Source organism: Tachypleus tridentatus, chromosome 4 (assembly GCF_004210375.1).
Source record: "Tachypleus tridentatus isolate NWPU-2018 chromosome 4, ASM421037v1, whole genome shotgun sequence".
Classification (NCBI taxonomy): domain Eukaryota; kingdom Metazoa; phylum Arthropoda; class Merostomata; order Xiphosura; family Limulidae; genus Tachypleus; species Tachypleus tridentatus.
Genome location: NC_134828.1, coordinates 107,571,230 through 107,585,262, shown reverse-complemented (window position 1 = coordinate 107,585,262; position 14,033 = coordinate 107,571,230). Strand labels below are relative to the sequence as shown.

General features: G+C 35.1%; 1 protein-coding gene across 2 annotated transcripts in view; it reads right to left on the bottom strand.

Annotated features, from left to right (window-relative positions):
* Positions 1-7,298, bottom strand: part of LOC143249858 (lachesin-like) — a 235,792-nt gene extending 228,494 nt beyond the window's left edge. The window contains exon 1 of one of the 2 annotated variants that reach the window (XM_076500417.1): positions 6,955-7,298. In XM_076500417.1, the coding sequence (XP_076356532.1) occupies positions 6,955-7,024 (70 nt within the window). In that variant the 5' untranslated portion in view covers positions 7,025-7,298. The remainder of the gene's footprint in view (positions 1-6,954) is intronic. The other variant, XM_076500416.1, reaches the window with a different exon arrangement.
* Between the last annotated feature and the right edge of the window lie 6,735 nt (positions 7,299-14,033).

The following is a 14,033-nucleotide window of genomic DNA, read 5'->3' as shown; positions in this document are numbered from 1 at the left end:
TTCGACGCAATGACTTAAGTAAACTCTTTTAGAACGAGTGTACTCGACTGAGTTTTCGAAGTTGAGGTGGAAATAATGGAGCTAAGGAAACCTGAAACGTTGAGCGAGTATTCACGTACAACAATGACCAGTCGTCACACCAAGTTATGTGATCGTTAGGTCGATTATCTTAACACAAAATGCTGAACTGTGGATTACCCCAACACTAAATGTTAAACTGTGGATTACTTCGACAGTAAATGTTGAACTGTGGATTAACCCAACACTAAATGTGGAACTGTAAATTACTTCGACAGTAAATGCTGAACTGTGGATTAACCCAACACTAAATGTTTGCCTGTGGATTACCTCAACAGTAAATGTTGAACTGTGGATTAACCCAACACTAAATGTTTGCCTGTGGATTACCTCAACAGTAAATGTTGAACTGTGGATTAACCCAACACTAAATGTTTGCCTGTGGATTACCTCAACAGTAAATGTTGAACTGTGGATTAACCCAACACTAAATGTTAAACTGTGGATTACCTCAACAGTAAATGTTGAACTGTGGATTAACCCAACACTAAATGTTAAACTGTGGATTACTTCGACAGTAAATGTTGAACTGTGGATTAACCCAACACTAAATGTTGAACTGTAGATTACCTCAACAGTAAATGTTGAACTGTGGATTACCTCGACACTAGATGTTGAACTGTGAATTACCTCAATAGTAAATGTTGAATTATGGATTACCTCAACAGTAAATGTGGAACTGTGGATTACCTCAATAGTAAATGTTGAATTATGGATTACCTCAACAGTAAATGTGGAACTGTGGATTACCTCAATAGTAAATGTTAAACTATGGATTACCTCAACACTAAATGTTAAACTGTGGATTACCTCAACAGTAAATGTGGAACTGTGGATTACCTCAATAGTAAATGTTGAATTATGGATTACCTCAACAGTAAATGTGGAACTGTGGAATACCTCAACAGTAAATGTGGAACTGTGGATTACCTCAATAGTAAATATTGAATTATGGATTACCTCAACAGTAAATGTGGAACTGTGGATTACCTCAACAGTAAATGTTGAACTATGGATTACCTCAACACCGGATGTTTAACTGTGGATTACCTCAACAGTAAATGTGGAACTGTGGATTACCTCGACACTAAATGTTGAACTATGGATTACCTCAACACCGGATGTTTAACTGTGGATTACCTCAACAGTAAATGTGGAACTGTGGATTACCTCGACACTAAATGTTGAACTATGGATTACCTCAACACCGGATGTTTAACTGTGGATTACCTCAACAGTAAATGTGGAACTGTGGATTACCTCAACAGTAAATGTTGAACTATGGATTACCTCAACACCGGATGTTTAACTGTGGATTACCTCAACAGTAAATGTGGAACTGTGGATTACCTCGACACTAAATGTTGAACTATGGATTACCTCAACACCGGATGTTTAACTGTGGATTACCTCAACAGTAAATGTGGAACTGTGGATTACCTCGACACTAAATGTTGAACTATGGATTACCTCAACACCGGATGTTTAACTGTGGATTACCTCAACAGTAAATGTGGAACTGTGGATTACCTCGACACTAAATGTTGAACTATGGATTACCTCAACACCGGATGTTTAACTGTGGATTACCTCAACAGTAAATGTGGAACTGTGGATTACCTCGACACTAAATGTTGAACTATGGATTACCTCAACACCGGATGTTTAACTGTGGATTACCTCAACAGTAAATGTGGAACTGTGGATTACCTCGACACTAAATGTTGAACTATGGATTACCTCAACACCGGATGTTTAACTGTGGATTACCTCAACAGTAAATGTGGAACTGTGGATTACCTCGACACTAAATGTTGAACTATGGATTACCTCAACACCGGATGTTTAACTGTGGATTACCTCAACAGTAAATGTGGAACTGTGGATTACCTCGACACTAAATGTTGAACTATGGATTACCTCAACACCGGATGTTTAACTGCGGATTACTTCAACAGTATATGTTGATGTATCTCAGAACGGCTGGTATAGGTATGAACACTTTTACTGAAAATAAGAGAACAACGTTTCGACCTTCCTAGCTCATCTTCAATTCTGAGGTGCATTTTTTATTTCGAGTGGGTTTCTTGTCACCAAGTAAATGTTTAACTAGCTTTGGAAGGTCTTCTTTTCGTAACAACGAGACTAACATCAAGAAACAGTCTGAATTCCAAACATTGACTTGCTTCTTCTGTTCAGTGAGCAGGGTCACCTCGTGGCCTCTGTTCCCTAACAGCATTGGTCAACAATCAGATTCAAGTGACGTCATACTTCAACTAGCTAAAGATGTTCCAGTTTTTAAAACAAATATGCTCTAAAATTTTCTTACGACAAAAGACGTCGTTAAACAAAACAATATATGATAGAAGTGGCTAGAACAACATAATATTAGACACCTTAGACCACGTGTGGCCACAGTGGCAAAGCATGAGCTAAATAATCAATAATTTAAAAACAAATAGTATCATCATAGACGATAGGAGACATGACATGTCTGCTTGCCACACAGTGTCAAGTACACATGGGTGTGCACATACACAAGCCTGATCAGATGTACTTGGACAGCCTTATAGCGCGTTATTGCTTAAGATGTCTCAAAGAAAAGGAAAGCGAGTCACCTAAACGACAGTATCAGGTGATTAAAGAGTCATCTTTACTCCCCAGGTACTCTTGTCAGCTATTCACCCGGTAGAGAACAGCTAATATAACCTTGGTTGCTAGATTCTTAGGATCGGAAGCTTCAGGCTGCAAGTTTCAAAGGCGAGAGAAGCATCGGTCCGTATTAAATTATCATACGTCCTCTTAGAGGGGCGAATCAAAACTCCCAATGCAAATATCAAAGGAAAAGATGTTTTCCCGCGTATACTTCGTATACAATAAGCGACTTCAAAGAGGGAGATAGTGAACGCTTAACGGCTTGTTTTCTGTTCTTCTTTCCTGACTTTGACCGCCCCAAGAGAAACGTTCGTTAATTCATGTTTAATGTTGTCTCTTAACGTATTTTAAGAATGTTTGGTGTTCAGGTACTTTCTCCAAGGAATCAAACCCCTGTCACTCAGTTTGTGAAATTATTCGATTTCAAGAACCTTGGAACTTTAATAAGAACATTTTTGATGTATCACCTTATAGAGAAACGTCAAGGCACTGAAAAATTATACAACTTATCGATGTTTCAAGCTTTGTTACTGTTGTTATAAGGCGTTTTACGCTGTGACTTCTCAACTAATACATGGAGACGTATAGAAACAAAAATAACTAAATTGAAGCAAGAAGAAAATGGTTAAACAAAGTTTTATAATAAAATAAAAATTAAGACTTGAAAATGGACGTAAGCTAAAAACGTTTCACATATTCAAAGATGGTAGACAACTAGCTTACATCACGTAATTATTTTGGTTTAAGGTAAATAAACATCTTTACAACAGATTTAGAAAGAAAAATTATTAGATTACGTTATTAAACAGTACTACAAGTAACGACAAATTTTTGAGAACATTTAATAAATTAATTGGAAATAACAAATAAAGCTTCCATTACCTGGTGATATTGTGTGTAACATTGCACTTGACAACAAATAAGTGAATTACACTATGAGTGAATACGCTGCGTTGACAATAAGCGAATTATAATGTGAGTGAATACGTTGCGTTCTTTCAAGTTATTTATAAAACATCAACCAAAAATAACAAAAAAATTATGTATATTTTTTAAGCATCTAGTAGTAACAGCTACGAATGCTTAACTTGTCTAATAATGAGCAATTGAACCAGATGAGAACAGAATACACGCCTCTACTGCCTTTGAAACTATATATTCCATCGCCAATCGTACTCAGTCTAATAGCCATGTTTATAAACTACTGTTCCACTTCACACTTTCAACTGTAACAATCTTCCTGGAATATCAGATTTATACCCAACATTTCACCAGTTCTTCACGTCCATCATAGGTGAAATATCTCTCCCAAGACTATATATAAACAGACCAAACGCACATTGAAGTTTCACTGGGAGGCTTCATGTGTATGGGCTAAGCTCAATTATTGTGGCGACAGTTTCTTCGACAGTCTTTCCAATGGAACCAGGTACTGATTTCTCTATGTTTCTGAAAGTTTGTAAATATTTCGCTTTCGAGGTTTTGCAAACTTTAAATCATTCAGTAATGTTTTTTTAAAAATACCACGAAGTACGTCCAACTTCATGGCATTTTGAGTTTTAGAGTTTTATTTCATGGTTTCGGATCCTACGCTCCTAAACTCTCTGTTGTATAAGTGTTTCTACTTTCAAGGAGAAACTAGAGACTCTCCTTTTCGAAACTTTTTACCTTTATCTTTACATCGTTTACCGCAATCTCTGTGCGAAAATCTTTACTAAATAAATACACATACGTTGAGGTTAAACACCCAGTTTCTGTTGCATATACAAATATTTAGGATCTATATAATATATCCTTCATCTTTTACAAATATATACCAGAGCTCAGATGAGTGACTAGGTTATGTATTGAACACGTAATAAAAATAAAGGAACTCGGATTGCTATGTATCCTATTCTCAAACAGATTAAGTTTAAATGCCATACAAGCCATTTTCTATTTTATTTTACTGTAAAAGAAAATCACTTTCTCAGTTATTTTATGGAGAAACAAACAAATGTACGTTGTTTTTTTGAAACTATTGTATTCAGTACTTTATTTAAAACAAATATGCCTATCTATGTTCCTTCATAGTTAAACAAAATGCTTTATTGTAAGACAAAATCTCAGCTCGGTTGCGTTATTTTATATATATATATGTATACACTTATACATTATGATATATTTGTGTTGCACCCAATACGGGTATAGAACCCAGGTTTTTTAAACTTGAAAAGTATTTACACTTGCCGTTGACCCATTGAGGTGTGTTAGCTTTGTTACTAAACAAAACACTGAGGTGTAATGCTAACTGAAAAGTGAATATGTCAACAAATATTTTCATATTACAAAGAAAATAAATACATCATATTTTACCTTAATGTAAAGAAATGGAGGGAAGTATCCATTTTATTTCGTGAAATGACAGAAATAAGACAATGAATTGTCTTATTGTGTCCTACTGTAGAGCATAAATGTTCTTTTGTGTTTTATTATATATCTTTACTCATAAAAAAGATATTTTCTCCTCTGCCCTTTTCTAAGACAGGTACTTAATTTATATTGAAACACTAGAAAATAGTATTGCTTTATGTTATCTGATGGTAACTTGAAAAATTGTTATATGCAAACTTGTGATAAATCAAGGTTTGGTACATGTCGTCTTATGGTGAATTAAATATTTGCTTTGTTGTCCTACGATAAATCAAGAACTTCCTAATATTCGTCTTACTATGAACAAAAACACGTTTACCACGTTATCTTATGTGCAGTCACAGATTTGGCGTAGACTCTTATAATAAATAATAAAGCTTGGCATAAGCTGTTTAGTGATAGATAAAAGATGGAGATTTAATACGCTGTCTTATGGTAAATCAGACACTTGACGTATATTAAAAAACACATATTTATAACATACACTTCTCAGACGCCACAAATAACTTGATTTATTAAACGTAACAATAATTGCATGCGATTCTTAAAACAGCATAACAAAACTTTAATGCTGTATTAATCTTTAGTGTATATAAAGCTTGTACTACATACAGGACCGAGGCAACTCATCATGAAACTGATCACTGTTGGTAACAAAAAAAAAAACGAACACTAAGAAAAATTTTCAGATTCATTGGTTGTTTGTGCCATTCTAAAACATTCACGTACAAGTTATATTGTTAGCACAATTACTATACAATTGTTCAATGGTTATTTGAACTAATGCATCTGATGTCCTCTTACGACATGAACTATGAACTACACTCCACTCCTATGGTACCTCGTTACTTCCAACTGACCAGCTAGTTAATTACAAAGGTATGTGTAGTTACTAAGCCTGTAATTTCATCCAGTGTTTTATACAGTTCAAAACAGATTAATATTGTATTAGTTTATTATGTGAAAATTCTGTTTGAAACAAGTATAATATAAAACTTAGAAAGTGTCATGATTTAAAAGTCAAAATCTTTTTGATAGATGTTTTTCAAACTGCTCCCTCAAATTTTGCTCCAGAATAACAAAAATGTCTAACATTCTTATGGCATTTAGCAAGTCTAAAGAATTTTTAGTCATATCATGAACAAAAGTATGGCTTTCAACACATGATTTGGAAATAAAATACTTCTTGAGACGTTAGGCCTAACCTGGAATGTTCCATTTTTCAATAACAACCTGTATAATCAAATTTCGTTACAAAATGTTATAGAAATGCTGTTTATCTCAGTCACACGTAGGAGACATTTGGACGGAAACATTTTTGTAATAAAACCGATATGACTCGTGGAACTTGAAATTAATCATTATTGTAATAAAACCGATATGAAACACGGTACTTGAACTGAAACATTATTGTAATGGAAGAGATATGACAAAGTGGCACTTAAATTGAATCATTGTTGTAATGGAAGAGATATGAAACATGGTACTTGAAATGAAAGATAATTGTAATAAAACAGGTATGGCAAAGCAATAATTGAAGTGAAACGTAATTACAATAGAACAGATGTGAGAAACCGTAGAATTACGCAAAAGGTCTCGTGACAAGCGACGATAAAGTCACTTTAGTGAAGGAACTGGTGTTATACATTCGTTTCACTAGAAATCTAGAAAATTTAAGCAGTCGACTGAAATGAAGTAATAAAAATGGCTCAAGTTTTATTTTGATGTTTCGTCACATTTTCCTCAGCACATTTTTTCAAAACCTCGACGGTAGTATTTATAAAATTAAATTATGGCTGATTAACATACCTGATGCAGGTGTCGTTATGGTCTGTAGTAGCCACACATGGAATAGAGAAAGTGCCAGACAAATGTTCATGGTGAGTTGTCAATTTCAGTCTCTGACGCTTAGATACAGATGTTTTGCATTCCAATTTTCAAAGTTACTATAAAAATGGTTTCCCTCAGAGCCTTTCCACCTAGAACGTAGGCTATATCATCTTCCGTGATGTGGTAACGCTGTTGCAGTGTAACAAAATGTTTATGAGATCTGCCTATTGGCCCGTGTAAGCGGTTGCTCGCGTTTCCTCAAGTTTGTTTTCCTGTGAACATCAACTTCACCGCGCGTGTCGAAGACTGCAACTTGCTACTTCGTGCCACGCGAGGCACGTGCTCCTATGTTTCCTGCGCATGCGGAATAGAGATGGAAAGTATCACCATTCGGACAAAGTTAAACAAGCTAGGGTAGTAGCTAGAAATCAAGTTTTCACGTTAAAAGCACTGCATGCCAAACGTTCAGATGTGCACTTATCACATTTTAATGAAAACCTGCAGAATAAGAGTACATCTACAACGTTTCACTCCTTCCTATATTGCAGTCTCGAGTTAAAGGTAAACGCGTGGGCATTCTAAATCTTCACCCTGATGATGTATTTTCACTTAGTTTCTTTGTTGGAACATTTCACAAGTACGCGGTATTTCAAAATCTCAGTTACATTAGATGGATGTTGTAAATCGCGCTTTATAAACGTGAATCGCTGTAATTATTTCTGTTAGTTTTATACGCTGTATCTATAAGAAATATTTTACTCTCCGAAGTAAACTGTATTTTAGAAGAAGAACTACCTATAATAGTTATGATAATTAAGTGAGACTAGGAACTCGCACGTGATTTGTAGAAACTGGCAAATTTGATTAGGCAGCGTACATGAGTAATAGTTCTTCAATTAAAACCTGATAACCATGAAACCTGATGGAAACACAGTATCAGGAAGATATCAAACTTGGTATTATGATACGCATCATTAGTCAGCCAATTTCTAAGCCTGATTTCCTTTTCACTAGTCCTTTTTTTCCTGCTTCTCATGTGATGAAACGAACCCTTTGATCAACAGAATTATTGCACACTAGTATAAAACTGAAGTGCCCGGCATGGCCGAGCGTGCGACTCGTAATCCGAGGGTCGCGGGTTCGCATCTCAGGCGCGCTAAACATGCTCGCCCTTTCAGTCGTGGGGGCGTTATAATGTGACAGTCCATTCCACTATTCCTTGGTAAAAGAGTAGCCCAAGAGTTGGCGGTGGGTGGTGATGACTAGCTGCCTTCCCTTTAGTCTTACACTGCTAAATTAGGGACGGCTAAGGTTTCTCCTCCTGGTTGGGGGTTGTGCGGTAGGCTAACAATCTACTCACTTAAAAAAACCATCCTGTTAATGAATCCGCAAGTGATTGCGGCCCTATGTTCCTTCATGGAATCGAGAGGCATAATAATACAAGTATAAAACTACACTATCAACGTTTCGTCGTCTGATCCATTAGCTATGAAAGCGTAAAATCAAACTATCTGAATTTTGTTTCGAAAATATCTATTTTGTTGAATTATTTGTACTGTTTATAACGGTTAAAATAATATGTTCAATACCGCAGCGTAACATTACAATCCTGTCACACCTGTCAGCACGAACGTTGTAAATGAATTTTCTAATATTTTGAGAGATGCGAATTCATGTTTGTTCCAAGTAAGGTAGGCTCACCCGAGGAGAGAGATGTTGCGCTGAAAAAGTTGAGTTTGTTTTGGAATTTCGCGCAATACTACTCGAGGGCTATCTGCGCTAGCCGTCCCTAATTTAGCAGTGTAATACTAGAGGGAAGGCAGCTAGTCATCACCACCCACCGCCAACTCTTGGGCTACTCTTTTACAAAAGAATAGTGGGATTGACCGTCAAATTATAACGCCCTCACGGCTGAAAGAGCGAACATGTTTGATGTGACAGGGACTCCAACCCGCAACCCTCAGATTACGAGGCAAGTGCCTTAACTACCTGGCCATGTCGGGCCACGAGAAAAAGTATAATAGATTTTAGCTTAAAAACAAAGCGGTGAAGTGTAATATTAAAACTATTGTCTAGCGTAACAAAATTGAAATACACTATAAGGATAGGTGTGTACATTTAAAACAAAGCGGTGAAGTGTAATATTAAAACTATTGTCTAGCGTAACAAAATTGAAATACACTATAAGGATAAGTGTGTACATTTAAAACAAAGCGGTGAAGTGTAATATTAAAACTATTGTCTAGCGTAACAAAATGGAAATACACCATAAGGATAAGTGTGTACATTTAAAACAAAGCGGTGAAGTGTAATATTAAAACTATTGTCTAGCGTAACAAAATTGAAATACACTATAAGGATAGGTGTATACATTTAAAACAAAGCGGTGAAGTGTAATATTAAAACTATTGTCTAGCGTAACAAAATTGAAATACACTATAAGGATAAGTGTGTACATTTAAAACAAGCGGTGAAGTGTAATATTAAAATCTAGCGTAACAAAATTGAAATACACTATAAGGATAAGTGTGTACATTTAAAACAAAGCGGTGAAGTGTAATATTAAAACTATTGTCTAGCGTAACAAAATTGAAATACACTATAAGGATAGGTGTATACATTTTAGAAACAGTCGTAGACTTTTCGTTGACAGCATATCGTATTTAGAATTATTTCTACAAAGCTACTCAATGGTTCTGTGACCATGACTGTTCTTACTTTGGAGTTAACAGAAGAGACAGAAGGCAGCTGGCCAAGATAGCCAACAGCCAACTCTTGTATGGCTAAATAGTGGGACTTAACAGTCACTTTTATGACGCATCTATGTCTTTTGCGGAAATGGAACAAAAGAAATCGGTTTCACAGTCCAGAGGATCCGGCATGGACAGATGATTAGTGCGTTCGACCCGTAGTCAGAAGATCGAAAGTTCAAATCCCTGTCACACCAAACATGCTCGGTCTTTAATCCGTAGGGGCGTTATAAAGTGATGGCCAATCCCACTATTCTTTTGTATCCCAAGATTTGGCGGTGGGTGATGATAACTAGCTGTCTTCCCTCTAGTATTACACTGCTGAATTAGGGCTAGTGCAGATAGCCCTCGAGTAGCTTTGCGTGAAATTCAAAACAAATAAACAAATTCACTATCCGGGAAAAATTAACTTTAGGCTAAACTTAGCTAAACATCTCAGCTTGATCGAAGTGATGGAATTGATGCTAAGAAGATTAATTATTACCAGTTAGTTTTGCTAGTTACCTCAAGCATCATTTTATTGTTGTTGTTTCACGATAACGTTTAAGATTATGTGAGGGAAACAGACGAAAAACGGTTCCCCTGGGTCAAACGGGCACTTTTGTAAATATTCAGTTACAACATGCTGCATCAGAACAGAGTATATGTAACTATTGTTTACACGATTCTGTGCATAAACACATTAGGAGGCGGATGTTAAAAGTGAACAATGAAACTTAACTGTTTTGCTTGTGAACAACAATAATTTAAGAAATCATTTTGAATTTTTGATGTGAACGTGAACAATGCAAGTTAACTGTTTCGGTTTTGAAGAACAATAATATGAGAAATCTCTTTGAAATGTTTATGATAACAAATTAGTTTTCTCTGAAAACGTAATTTTGTTGTCTTCAAACAATAGGAAATTATTGACACCCCAGTAAAAGATAAGAAAAACCGTTCAGTTTCGCTGATTTTTTTTTATAAAGTGTGATTGCTTTATGATGGGTGGATTAGGGTAATCACCCATGCTGACCCACGAAGCTTTGGCCACCTTAGCCTACACCATTGAGGTATATTTCATATATAGACTTTGGCTACAATGTACGTCATTGCCTTCCTGATTTAAACGCATTTAGCAAATGCAATATTTATATCTATCTGCACTTTTAATGAGTTAAATGGGGACACTACGAGTACTCCCCATCCTGGGGACTCGTTTTATTGGATTTTGTAAGTAAAATGACCTTCAAAGGTCTTTGTATACACTGTGCATTGTTTTAAACGTCTGTGTATACACTGTGCATTGTTTTAAACGTCTGTGTATACACTATGCATTGTTTTAAACGTCTGTGTATACACTATGCATTGTTTTAAACGTCTGTGTATATACTGTGCATTGTTTTAAACGTCTGGGTATACACTGTGCATTGTTTTAAACGTCTGTGTATACACTGTGCATTGTTTTAAACGTCTGTGTATATACTGTGCATTGTTTCAAACGTCTGTGTATACACTGTGCATTGTTTTAAACGTCTGTGTATACACTATGCATTGTTTTAACCATAAGTTACATTTAAAAATAAAACAGAGTTAATTTTAAAACATTTTCCTTTTTCATGACTTTCATCTCTATTGATGAAAAACTGTTTCAAAGTAACATCTTACCATACCATCCTCTCTTATTTTGTCAAATTTTACTCTTAATATTACCACGTTTCTAATATAAATGACTGTCATAAAGGTTTTCAGAGTCACGTTCGGAAACAGAAGTATTCACAGTTCGTAACATGGAGAGTTTTGAACAACGTTTAAAGCCTGCATGATAAAACCATTTACTATCATGTATGAGGGTGAGAATCATTCCAGCGATGACTTCAACCTATTATCCTGTGCTCTCATTCTCTGGGATTGTATTTAGATAAGACATTTTACACATTTGTAATAAGAAAAAGCACAAACATTGAAATTTTAAATCTCAACTTTTTAGTTCAGTTTAGGGACTATAATTACGATAAACAATCCCATGAAATAATTCTCTTTAACTGAATTAGAATAATTTAAATTCAATAAACTTTCAGGCACACTGTTTACTAATTCTAAGGACATTATATGAGGACTAGAATACGAATCTATATGTACCTAGTAAGTAATAGGATATTGTTTCACGTATGTGTTTAAAACTTTCCTTTTTTTCGACGTACAGTAATTCCTATGTTTCCGGTCGTATAAATGTTGCATCATGCTAACATTTACTAAGCACAATGTTGGTAACCAATGTCTTAAAGGTTAGTACATTTGTCTGTATTCTATTTGTAAGTTACAGCAAAATATTTCCAAGTTGGCAGTTGAACGAAACACCTGTTATGTTGAAAACGTAAATCTATGCACTTGAAGAATATTTATCAAACTACAAGGATTAATTTTTTCGATTTTCCTAAACTGCATATATCATTACGAAATGGACTGTCATTTGATCAGTTTCGCCATACGAAATGTTTCGTACGTACTATCCAATGCTAGTTACGTCTGGCCTAATCTAAGTTGATGCTTTTTAAATAAATAATATTTTGAGTGGAGGTTCACTAACATTTATTATTTAAACATCAAGGATATAATAATACAGTTAAATAAATGTGGTACTTGTTTTGTTCCTTTTAAATGTTCTTATGTTCAGCTCCCTACCCCGAAAAAAAAAATTCTCTCCAATGACTAAGTGCCACTAAACGAATCAGTAGCTGTTATCTGTTTCGTCTAACTGGACAGTACTGCTGGAAAGCACGACGTACAGGCGCGGAATTACACTTTAACAAGTATTGCTATGTCGAAACTTTTGATGTCAATCTTTAGAAAAAGCTCTAACAACCAATAAACGGTGGTAGTTCTAGACATTTTTTCGGTTATCTAAAGTGTCTGAAAGTTTCAAATTTATCGAGTTTTACATTTATCTCTGAAGAAACAAAAGTAGAAAGAAAACAATATATCTTCGCAGTTCCAATGTTTGTATTATGAGATAAACTTTAAACGAGATGTATGTTGAGGAAAATCAGCCTATTTCGGTTCAGTATGATGACAGTATTAAATGGGGAATAGCTCTTTTCGTGTGAAGATGTTGATGTGGCGGCGGTTATAAACTAGAAATAACTTTTCTTGAAGACATTAAGGTGGAAATAGTTATACACCAGGAGAAACTATTTCCATGTGTGAATATTATAAATAAGAAATTACCCCAAACAATTACACTTTCTCTAGCAGGATTACGTCAGTCGAATTACAGCATGTAATTTGTTATGCAATTTGTTATTTGAGTGATATCTCAATGTAAAACAACAACAACAGTTGTGCCAGCGTAAATAAGGTAAATCGGCACGTATTATTTTAAAAATTACACATTAATATTTATTCTTGTTACTTGACAAAAGATTGTTAACCTTGTGACATCTTAATTGACCTAAACATGTAAAGCAAACACTAATAATTGATTTTATTTCGTGATAAGGAAACGTGTGTGTTTGGGTAACCTAGTTTCCTGGGGTGAAGGAAGATTTTAAAGCTCCATCTGCTGAATCGTCCAATAAAATTGATCAAAGATGTTTGTGAAACAGGGTCGTGGGAGTCAGTAAGTCTAGTCAGGCCATGACCTGGACACTATTTCATGGCATATATAGCTAAAACTTGAGTATTACATCTTGCTTCTTTCAATTAAATACATTACATTGTATGTATATTGTATTAAATTTTCACATATTTTGTGGAGAGGTGTGCTCTAAATCTCCTTAGAAGTAGTGGCAATGTGGCAATGTCCTGACCACTTCAAAATTACTTCCTGGAACATTGTAAAAAAACAAAAGCGGGATTATATTCCGTATTTATTAATATTATCAGGTAAGTGTAAGTCTTGTCGAGAAACGGACTTACACTTCCTTAACTGGTTGCTGCATAAGTCTTCTAATGAGGCTCTCTAAATGGTCTGAAGATTATGGAATAAATAAACAGTAGGCTCGTACATACATATACATATATCTATATAAATATATGTATTATATATATGTATATATAACGTTAAGAGGCTGTTCTTATTTACATGAGATGAATAGTTATGGCAGTCTTGTTTCTGTTTTTAGTGTTACAAATTCCCTTCCAGATTGATCGTTAAACTACTTTCCGTTCAATATCACTCCGTCTTATTGACGGATGCTCATCTTTTAGCCTCCGAATATGCAAATGGAATTCATCAGAGCTCCGAAATGGAGGAAGAGCATCTGGAGAGAGAATGGAATTTCCCATAAATTATCTCTTATGAGATCAAAATTAATGTGTCGTATAGAA